The sequence below is a fragment of the Herpailurus yagouaroundi genome, unplaced genomic scaffold, assembly GCF_014898765.1.
Source record: "Herpailurus yagouaroundi ecotype Mexico unplaced genomic scaffold, PumYag 187, whole genome shotgun sequence".
Taxonomy (NCBI): domain Eukaryota; kingdom Metazoa; phylum Chordata; class Mammalia; order Carnivora; family Felidae; genus Herpailurus; species Herpailurus yagouaroundi.
This window is the reverse complement of record NW_024412418.1, coordinates 5,211,009-5,221,921: the sequence shown is the minus strand read 5'-3', so window position 1 is coordinate 5,221,921 and position 10,913 is coordinate 5,211,009. Positions and strand designations below refer to the sequence as shown.

Sequence of the window (10,913 nt, the reverse complement as noted above, 5' to 3'; positions counted from 1 at the left end):
CCCCCCTTCTTTCCCCCCTCCTCCTCCTCCTCCTCCTTCTTCTTAACATGCATGTTATCATACTGTGATTATTTTTGTGCACCTGATTATGTTTTCCACTCAAAAATATATCTTAGTGATTTGTATCATGGTAGATGTTTCCTAGGGATCAAAATTTAAGCTTGTCTAGTTCTCCATAACAAGAAGATACCACCCCTTATTTCCATTCTATTACCAGGTTTTAGATCACATCTATTTTCCAAATTTAAATGTCTGCAAAGAATGCCCTTTTCTATGCTTTCTGGGGTAGTTTTGCTGGGTCCTTCATCAAAATTTTACATGGACAGCCTTTTGAATTTTATCTTTTATGAAGTTGATGAGTGGGAATATAGTATCTCATTCTTGCTTAATCTGTATTTTCCTGATTCTAATGAGGTTGAATATTTTTATATACACTTTTGGCCAGCAGTAATTTCCTTTCTGTGTATTGCCTTGTCAAACATTTTGCTCTTTTAGAGAAAAATAGAGAAAATTGGCCTACTTATCTTTATATGATTGATTCGCAAAATTTATAAATATTTACTCCCATTGGCCACTTTTAAAAATATTTGGCTTATAGGAAGTTTTGTCATATAGAAATTTTAAATAGATTTTATTTTTTAAATAAGTTTTCTTTTTGTGCTTTGCTTAAAAACTGTTCCTACATAAGCTATAAACCCATTCTAATTATTTCTCAAATATTTTTCCTAGTTTTGTTTGATACATTTGTATCTTTCAACCACATGAATTATAGTTTTTTGTGCCTTGTGAGATATATATTTTTTTTTCAGAGGGAGAGTCAACGTCCTAACATCAGTTACTAAAATTCACATCATTTTGAATTCTCTGGAGTTCATATCAATTTGAAATTTCAACTTAAATATAGATTAAATTTGACCTGAGCCAAAATCGGAAGCTTAACTTACTGAGTCACTCAGGCACCCCAGAAATTCTTTTTTTCAAGAAAGAATAGCTTACAGATAAAATAATTGTTCACCGCTTATTTTAAACTAATCACACCATAGCCCAGAAACACACGGTTTTGCTTGTGTGGTGGTGATATTACCAGATATTTTTGCAAGAAATTGGACCATAGGGTGTTAATTTGGGGTTCATGAGTGGAATTCAATCCAAAAGTCCACAAACTCCCTAAAATCCTATTACAAATCTCTTTGTGGGGTGTTTGTGTGGCTCAGTCAATTAAAAATCTGACTCTTTATTTCAGTTCAGGTCATGACCTCCTCGTTGTGAGATCAAGCTTTGCATCAAGCTCCATGCTCGGCATGGAACCTGCCTTGGATTTTTTGTCTCCTTTTCCCTCTTCTCCCCCTCCTCAAAAAAAAAAAATCTCTTTTTATGCCAAATGTACATTTTTCTAAAGTAATCTCATAAGAACTCACAGAAAGTAAAAGGCATTGCTCCATGACCATTATAACCCTTCATAAACAGGCTGACAACTTTTATCAGTGTGGAGGTGTAGGTTTTGTAAAAGTGAGCACTGAGTGTAGCAGTTTTGTGATACATTTTAGATAAAGTTGCCAAAAGGAAGTAAGAGTTAGCATAACACTTTGCACCAGAGCAACATGTCCTTTTTAACTAACATATTTCAGGACTGGGGCCTGTGAGCCTGTGAAGGAAAGAAAGCGGTTCAATTCAAAGAGATACAAAGTAGTAGAACAGATCTAGTGAAAAAGGATCTCTGGATGCAATTTGCCCCTCCAAGGCAACTGTCCTACTGGGAAGCCCCAGAAAGCTGAAACAGTGAAACAAAAACAGTGAGAACTCCTGGGTTAGACTGGAGAGTAAACTGGGAAATGAGGTCAATTTCAGGAAGCCAGAAATATACCAGAACCCCATGCAATGGAGCAATCCTTTTCCCCAAAGATCTCATCGTGGTTTTTTCCCTCCCTCCGTTTTTACAAAAGTTCATGGAAAGGTTCTAAAGGCACTTACTGAAATTGTCACCTAGAGGTCTGATATTTAAAATTATGAGCTCATCGATGTCTAATGATGTTACTGAACTTTAAGGATTTAGCACACAGTTAGTCACCGGGAAGGGCTGAGAATGATAGGGCCACCCTTGAAGAACAGATAACCTCAGTGCCGTTTTTATACACACCGGAGATTCAAAAATCACTCTTGAAAATATAATGCAGAAATTGCATCTCAAAATTTGACCTAAAAAAGAACATTCATCTTGTCCTCATTCATCATGTTGCTCATAGTAAGTGTGAAACTTTGGGAATTATTATAATTTCAATTAGTTATCTGTGCTATTATTGTTAGTATATGTCTACTCTAATGAACTGTAGCCACTTGTGGATAGAGATTGCATGTACTTTATACACTGCTCGACCCTTAGCACTAATTAGAGTGTATCATCATAAATAATCTGTACATATTTATTGAATAAATGGATGGCTTTTAAAATAAACCAGTAATTTTAAAAAGTTGGATGTTTCAAGTATGTTAACTTTCCCCTCTAAATGATAAAACCCACAGGAGCAATGGGACATGAAAACATCACAGAATTTATCCTCCTGGGACTTTTCAGTGATGAGGATGCAAAGATTACCTGCTTTGTGCTGTTCTCACTTTGCTATATTGCAATTCTCTCCGGAAACCTGCTCGTTCTTCTCACCATCAGGGGCAGCCGCCTCAGTGAACAGCCCATGTACTTTTTCCTGAGCCACCTGTCTTTCATGGATGTCTGCTTCACCTCCACAGTGGCCCCCAAACTGATCACAGATCTGCTGGCCCAGCGGAAGACTATCTCTTACAACAGCTGCATGGCCCAGATGTTTTATGCCCACTTCTTTGGTGCCACTGAGATCTTCATCTTGGTGGCCATGGCCTATGACCGTTATGCAGCCATCTGCAGACCCCTTCACTATATGGTCATCATGAGCAGACCGGTGTGCTATATCATTGTGATGGCCTCGATTATCGGAGCATTCATCCATTCAATCTTCCACGTATTGATTATGGTCGAACTTCCCTTCTGTGGCCCCAATCGGATAGACCACTATTTCTGTGATGTTTTCCCCTTGCTGAAGCTGGCTTGCATGGACACTAGCCTGTTGGTTATTGCGATCATTACCACCACAGGAGTGATGTCCATTTTGACCTTTGTTGCCTTGGTAATTTCTTACCTCATCATCCTGTCCACCCTGAGGACCCGCTCATCCCAGGGCCGCCGCAAAGCCCTCTCTACCTGCAGCTCTCACATCACTGTCGTGTTCCTGTTCTTCCTGCCCCTCATCTTCACGTATGTCCCCGTGGCTGATTCTGTCAGTAACGACAAGGTTTTTGCCCTGTTTTACACCATGATTGCTCCCACGTTCAACCCTCTCATCTACACGCTGAGAAACACAGACATGAAGAACGCCATGAGGAAAGTGTGGTGTTGGCGCAAACGGTCTGAAGGGAAATGAAGTCTCTGGTGTTCAAACCCTTTCCTGGATCTTTCTATCTACAGAATCCTCATGTCAACAAATGCAATAGGTACAGTGAGGTGCTGTGCTGTCCTCCAATGTTGCAAGACTTGGGGCACCTGGGTGCCTCAGTCAGTGGAGTATCCGACTCCAGCTCAGGTCATGATCTCACGCTTTGTGAGTTTGAGCCCCGGAGCCTTTGTGCCGCACCCCCCCACCCCCGGCCTCTCCACAGCTTTCTCTCTCTTTTGCAAAAATAGATAAACTTAAAAAAAAATGTTGCAAGACTTGAAGAGAGAAGGCCCCTCAGCCACCCTCTTTCTCTTACTTTCTTTTTCCGAACTTGTATAAGGGGAATGGATCCCATGACCTCCGAGTCCCTTCTAGCTTTGACATTCTGGAACTTATGTCTGGCATTCTGGAACATTATAGGTCTGTCCTTCATGGTCCCAGTCATTGTGGGCATTATAGTAGTTTTTTTAAGGCACACTGTAAGGTCTGGATGGTTTGACAGTTATGTCTTGCTTTGGGAAACAGATTGTTGACTGAGACACCTCACAGAAAGAGGGAGAGAGAGAGAGAGACAGACAGAGGGAGAGGGGTCCTAAGCACTCCATTTTTTGGAGGTACCCATTACAATAAAGAAATAAAGCAACTCACCACATTTGCAAGTGTTATGGTATATTTTAACTCTTTACATACACAAATAATGTAACACAATGTCATTATGCGATTCACACTGTACTTATGGAAGTTATTGTAATTAACTCTTAGTACCTATTGATGGTGTATTCCGGGAATTCGAACTTTCAAATTAGATCATGGATATCACTCTGCGCTCCTTTAAATGTAATTCCATGACGTATTTTCCACCTCATCTTGAAATCCTTCATGAGTATTCAAATTGATGCTTTCTGTACTTGTGCAACAGGGAAAACCTCCCATCCTGCAGAACACCCCGAGCTTAGGAAGCCACCTAGCCGGAGATATGGACATCCCTGGGGTGCACTTTGTTAATCTTCACTGCTGCTTATGCAGATGGCATACTTTGACGTTTTCTTCCCAATTCTTCGCGCAACGCAAAACTGTCTCATTTCTACCCAGGCAGGTCCCTATACCAGCGAGAAATAAAGAAGGTTAGATTGAGAAGCAGAGGTAATTCACTGAAAACTGGGGCATTGACCAAGACCAGCTTTGGTGCATTGAGGCATTTCCTTAGTTTGTACAAGAATATTCGAGCTTTGTGAATTGGAAGGGGTCTCTGACATCATCGAGGGTCGTCCACTAGCGCGATAAGAGGAATGGAGGCCCAGAGAAGAGTGGGGTCACCAAGCTTTCAAGTATGAGAGGCCACAGAACTGTCATTTTCCAGTGCCCCATCCTTTTCACCAAGTCGTCACAAAGAAATTGAGTTTTAGTTACTCGAACTATTATTGTCTCTTGTGCACAAAAATCCAGGGTGTTTTTGTGTTTGTTTTTGGAGCATACTTGATACACAATGTCACATGAGTTTCAGGCATACAACCTAGCGATTCCACAAGTCTATATGTTACGCTGTGCTCTGCACAAGTGTACCTACTGTCTGTCACCACACATGGCTACCATAATACCATTGACTATAATCACTACGCTATGCCTTTTATTCCCATGACGTATTCATTCCATAACTGCAAGCCTCACCCGTTTTGCCCAAGCCCCTACCCCACCTTCCCTCTGGCAACCATCAGTTTGTTTCCCATATTTCCTTGGGTCTGAAGGAACCTAGATTTTAAGGTGAAGAGTCCATTTACGGAAATTAGCCATAGCTGATGATGATTTCAGCAATAGTTTTTCTCTTCCCAAAAGACCCTGACGTGTCATGCCTGAAATTAGGGAATTTGGAACATAAGGGGAGGCAGAAAAATAATGAAATATATTGAAAAGGAGATAAGAAAGATGAAGGCAGATTAAGTCAGGATTTTGTTTTGATGTTGATGTCCTGGTGAGTATCTCCTGATGGGATTCTCCAATTCAGAAAGGTCAAGGTGAACAGAAATGTCTAGAGCTGCATGGGCTGGTGCCTAAATCTGGTGTTTATTATTTTTTTTAATAAGCCTGTTTTTGACACATATATAGGCCACATTCTCTGGTAATGAATTAAATTTGCTTTTTGTGACAAATTTGCTATTTGATTTTTCTCCAAAGACAGGCCTTTCAGAAGTCTATTTGAAAATGGCTCTTCTGTATCTTTTGTTAACATTCTTCTTATAAATTATCAACAAAGGAGGGGTGGAAAGGAACCTACCCAAGAACGGTAAATACTTCCTTGTTTTCCTACATATTATCCATGGATGAAATAGTAGGAGGGAGGCTGGCTGCATGCTTAGGTATTTAGAATTGGTCCTCTATGTGTATAACCAAGGTTATGTGCTATGTGCCTCATGCCAACCTCTCTTGGCTTGGCCTTTTATACTGTTCCTTTCAAGGTATCATACACTCAATATATTGAGGGTTTTATTAATTCAAGAGTACGGTTCAGAATTCCCACTTCTATAGTTTGACTATGCTATTTATTCTTGAATCAGTCCCCTCAATAATGCGGCATATCGAGCCACTGTAATCCTTGTCGCTTATACAATAAGCATTTAGTGTGTCTTTGCAAACGCTGGGGTTCAGCTGATCTAAGGGTAGGATCAGTGTACTTCATGCAGCTCTATTTTTCTCATGCATAAAATAGAAATGTTATCTTAGTCTTTGCTGAAATTGAAAGTTTATGTTCTATACATGTGATGTTTGTCGTTACCATTGATGGTTACAGAAGTTTGGCATTGTCTGTCTCTCTTTACACTGTGGTGCACTTAACTTCTGGATTTTTTTAATACTAAAATGTGAAATAAAGGGACGCCTGGGTGGCTCAGTCGGCCGACTTCGGCTCAGGTCATGATCTCGTGGTTCACGAATTCGAGCCCCACGTCGTACTCTGTGCTGACAACTCAGAGCCTGGAGCCTGCTTCAGGTTCTGTGCTTCCATCTCTCTCTGCCCCTCCCCTGCTCACGCTCTGTCTCTCTCTTTGTCAAAAATAAATAAAAGAAAACATTAAAAATAATCAAATGTGAAATAAAGACTATTTTGAAGACTTGGATCGAGTGATGAAGTTGCATTGTGTCTCAAAGCAACACTGGTCACTGTGTAAGGTATGGACATAATCAAAACACTATCAAAATGGGGATTTCCCACTCAGTTATTATAAAAATGGTGAAATTCTAGAGGTTCTGACCTGTGACAAATCTCCCGGATATGTTTAAATGAAAAAAGAGGATGGAATATGGAGAAACATGACACTAGTTTTGCATCTTATTGAGCAGTGTAAGAAAACGTGTTCAAATGTTTTTGCTGTGCTTGGGGACAGAAATATAACCGCTGGTTAGAAGACATAAGGAGACACATTTTTATTATTTTCCACTATGAAATAAACTAAGTTATCCATCAGGAAAGTGAGAAGCATTGCCATTTATGTTCATCAACGAAGGCTTTACTCGGAGTCATATCTGAGTAACAGCATTTGTAACAGCAAGGGTGTAAAACTACAAAAACTATAAAACTCCAGTGTTTTTCAGCCAAGGTTGTGGTTTTAGGCACATGAGATAAAGTCGTCTTATAAGCCAGACTCACCCCTGTTGGAAGTGGGGAGAGTCTAGGTTCCAATGATTGTTGGTCATCTCTTTCCAAGGAACCAAGAGTAGACTCTCTGAGCTCCTCTGACTGGGAATGACCCTGGGGAACTTTTGTGAACAGATATAGATGTATAAAGTCACTGGTAAAAACTCGAATACTATTTCATATGTCCTGCTTCTTGGCCCCTGAGAATAATAAATCTGTCAGCTTTTACTGTCTTAGGGATGTCAGACCTTCAATAGAACTAACATCCCTTGGTATTCAAGATGTTATTAGTGCCAAGACATGAAGGGAAGAGTATTGTGGAGGAAATTTACAAATGGATAATGTTTATTTATTCCACTGATTCCTAAATTTAGTTCAAGTTTAGCTCCCTTTGCATTGCTTAGTAGAATAGACATGGGCATATATTCAAATATAGGATTTCGTGGATTTTATTGGCTCACAGACCTCTTGTGCTCTAAGAACAGCAAATATCATCTAGTTCCAGTGTTTCTAAATCTAAGTGCTAAGATATGCCACTGACTGTACAAAAATTATGGCAAGAGCTTGTTAAAAATACAGATTTTTGAATACCCTTTAATCATGGCCTCGCATATTAGAAACTGTCAGCACAGATTCTGTTATCTGTTCAGTCTCTCAAGATGATTCCCATGATTGGACAAGTTTGAGAAGCACTGACCTAATCATTAAAAAGTGAGCAAATGGAAGTGCATGGAGATTCCAAGCTGGGACAATAAACATGGATTTGTGTGGTTCCACGGAGAGGGTTTTTTAATTATAACTTCTAATTATGGTGCCGCCTTTCATCTTTCTTATCTTTATTTCTTTGAATGTATCAACATCAGAGATAGTTTTTTAAAGCACTGTGTACAGTTCTCAACATAACTTACACACACACAGACATACACATACACTCCACAGCCATAAACACTTACCCAGGTATGGGCAGTAATTGAATAATCAGATTTGTGCAAAAATAATAAAACAATGAGAGGGATAATCAGTGATGTGTACATTTGTTATAGGAAAATAAAGCTCAGTTTGGGTGATGTGAAGGAGGGATGTGCGATGAATGGTTCACTGAATTCAGTAAAGCTGCTTTGTTCAAACATTGGAGGAACTACAGTTTCCAAACCACGCATTTCAACGTTGTATTTGCCCTGTGGGTGGAATCAGGTCACCTGCTCATCACAGATGCCTTTGCTTTCATTGAGTTTCTTTAGTTTTTCTTTTAGTCACTTTACATTAATGGAGACTGCTGGCTACGGGCAAGTCAAAGTCAGTTAGCAGAAGCATATTAATGGGGTGTTAGAATTACAATGGGGATCTTGGAGGCAATTTTTTCCCTAATTTGCGGATTGTTTGGGTAAAGAAAATGTGTCCTAGAGGAAAAGGAGAAAGGGAAAGCTTTCTCCCAAAAGCGGAAGATGAGAACAGGTCTTTCATTTTTCAAGCGTGTTTTACCTTTCACACACTGCACACATATCACCTCTCTTTGTGGCCTCACTAGGCTAGTTTCCACTGTATTTTGGAGAACTTATATCAGAGCTCTGTAGCTCAGATCTCTGTTATTTTTCAAGTATACTTTTGTGCATGCAACACATACATATTGAGTGCTCACTATTTTTCAATCACAGTTCTAAATGCTAGAAAACCGCCTTAAATGCTTCACAGAGGGCTCTCAATCTTTAAAGAAAATGGCAGAAAGGCCAAAATGGGGAAGAGAAAATAATGGTGCTGAGTAAGATCATGCTGAACTTGTGAGTTTAATAAAATTCCTCTGGCCTCGATATTTCAGAAAATTTATCTAATTATGAAACATTAGAACAAATATAATAACAATTAATAATGACGATAAATAATACCTCAGTTGTCTAGAATGTGTTATTCTCTCTTTTGTTCCTCAAATAAACCCTGTGCTATTGTTATTACTGTCTTCACTGAACAGATCAGAAAATTTAAGATCATCCAGCTTAAATTGTCGCTTTCAACTACTTACCATTAGCTTCTGGGAAAACCTTCCTGCCCCACAGTCTTTTCATTGCATTCTTTACTTCCGCATTTCTTAGTGTATAAATCAGGGGATTTAACATGGGGGTGATAATGGTGTAAAATACAGCCACCATCTTGTCCTCTGAAAAGGTAGTATCAGGGCGCATATACATGAAGGTACAGGGACCAAAAAAGATGATGACCACAGCAATGTGGGAGCCACAGGTGGAGAGTGCTTTGCGCCTGTTTTCTGCTGAGTGCTTTCTCAGGGACACCAGGATGATGGTGTAGGAAATGATCAAGATAACAAAGCTCCCCAGAGCAATGGTACCACTGTTGGCTGTCACCACAACACCAACGATGTATGTGTCTGTGCAGGCAAGTTTCAGCACAGGGTGGATATCACAAAAGTAGTGATCGATCTCATTGGGTCCACAAAAGGGTAACAGGACTACCAGAGCCACTTGGATAATGGAGTGTAAGAACCCCCCTATCCACGTCCCCAGCAACAGTTTATTGCATCTGTCACAGCCCATGATGGTCGTATAGTGTAGGGGTTTACAGATAGCCACATAACGATCATAGGCCATTACGGTAAGGATGAAGATCTCAGTGCAACCAAAGAAATGTACCCCAAAGAGTTGCAACATGCACCCCACATAGGAGATAGTTTTGCTCTTGGCCAATAGGTCAACAATCATCTTAGGAGCTGTGACCGAAGAGTAACAAATATCCACAAAAGACAAGTAGCTGAGGAAGAAATACATAGGAGACTTGAAAAGCTTGCCCCTGTAAATGGTCAGCATGATGAGGAGGTTTCCCAGAAGAATGACCGTGTAGAAGAAAGAAAACACCACGAAACAGACCTCTTCAACTTCTAGGTTCTGAGAAAGACCCCAGAAAATGAATTCAGTTACATTGTTTATTTTTTCCATGGAATTAGTCTAGCATGCCAAGTTCCCAAGAGACAGCAAAATTACCTGAAAGAGAAACATAACAAGCAAAAAAGACATTTATTTCTGACTCAGAATAAATGGAGAATCACAGTAGTTGAAAATGGAAAAATGGGTACTTGCTGCTGCTTTGCATGCATACTCAAGAAATTGAGATGTACATGTTTTGATCGTCTTGCGTCCGTCTGATAGCCCATTCTTTCACCTCAGATGAGGAAACAAAGTCCAGAGAGATAAAGCAAATTCTGTAAGCCATACATCTAACCAAGAATCTCACCCTTTTAAAAGCTTTGAAAAATCTGCTTGTTTCTAGAAATTTACTAATTCTAATCCTGTATAAGGCACTGAACTTAATTAGCAATTCGGTGTTGGGGGATATGGTAAAATTTACGTATCTGGAAAAGCTTGCCTTATTTTTGTCACAGAAATGAAAACATGTATCATATTTTCCCTTCTGAATATCGCCATGAGTGTTCAAGTAGTTGGGGGTGGGTGACCTCCGCAGCATCTTCTTAGGAAACTCTGAATTTTATGTCCATGAATTTATGGTCCCCTATTTGACATCAAGCTCTTATAGCCAAGAGGTGGTGATGGGTGTAGTTAAAAAGAGGACTAAAATTCTCATTATCTCATTCTGAGACAGTGGTGCTGTAACTCTAGATAAATTATTTAGTTTCAGGGGCTTCTGTTATCCCGTTTGTGAAATAAGAAAGTTTCAATTTCGTTATATGCTATCATATGAACAGTTATTTCTACTATGAAATCAATTCAGTTCTGTCAGCTAGAATAGCCATGAAACCCTGATAAAAGCAATAAAATAAAATAAAATAAAATAAAATAAAATAAAATAAAATAAAA

General features: G+C 39.5%; 2 protein-coding genes across 2 annotated transcripts; one reads left to right on the top strand and one right to left on the bottom strand.

Moving 5' to 3' along the window:
- Window positions 1–2,525: 2,525 nt before the first annotated feature.
- On the top strand, window positions 2,526–3,452 carry LOC121043848 (olfactory receptor 4P4-like). Its single transcript, XM_040495846.1, has one exon. The coding sequence runs from the start codon at window positions 2,526–2,528 to the stop codon at window positions 3,450–3,452; it is 927 nt and encodes a 308-aa protein (XP_040351780.1).
- Window positions 3,453–9,101: 5,649 nt separating this feature from the next.
- OR4S2 (olfactory receptor family 4 subfamily S member 2) lies at window positions 9,102–10,052 on the bottom strand. Its single transcript, XM_040495845.1, has one exon. It carries the CDS (start codon window positions 10,035–10,037, stop codon window positions 9,102–9,104), a length of 936 nt encoding a protein of 311 aa, XP_040351779.1. The 5' UTR covers window positions 10,038–10,052.
- Between the last annotated feature and the right edge of the window lie 861 nt (window positions 10,053–10,913).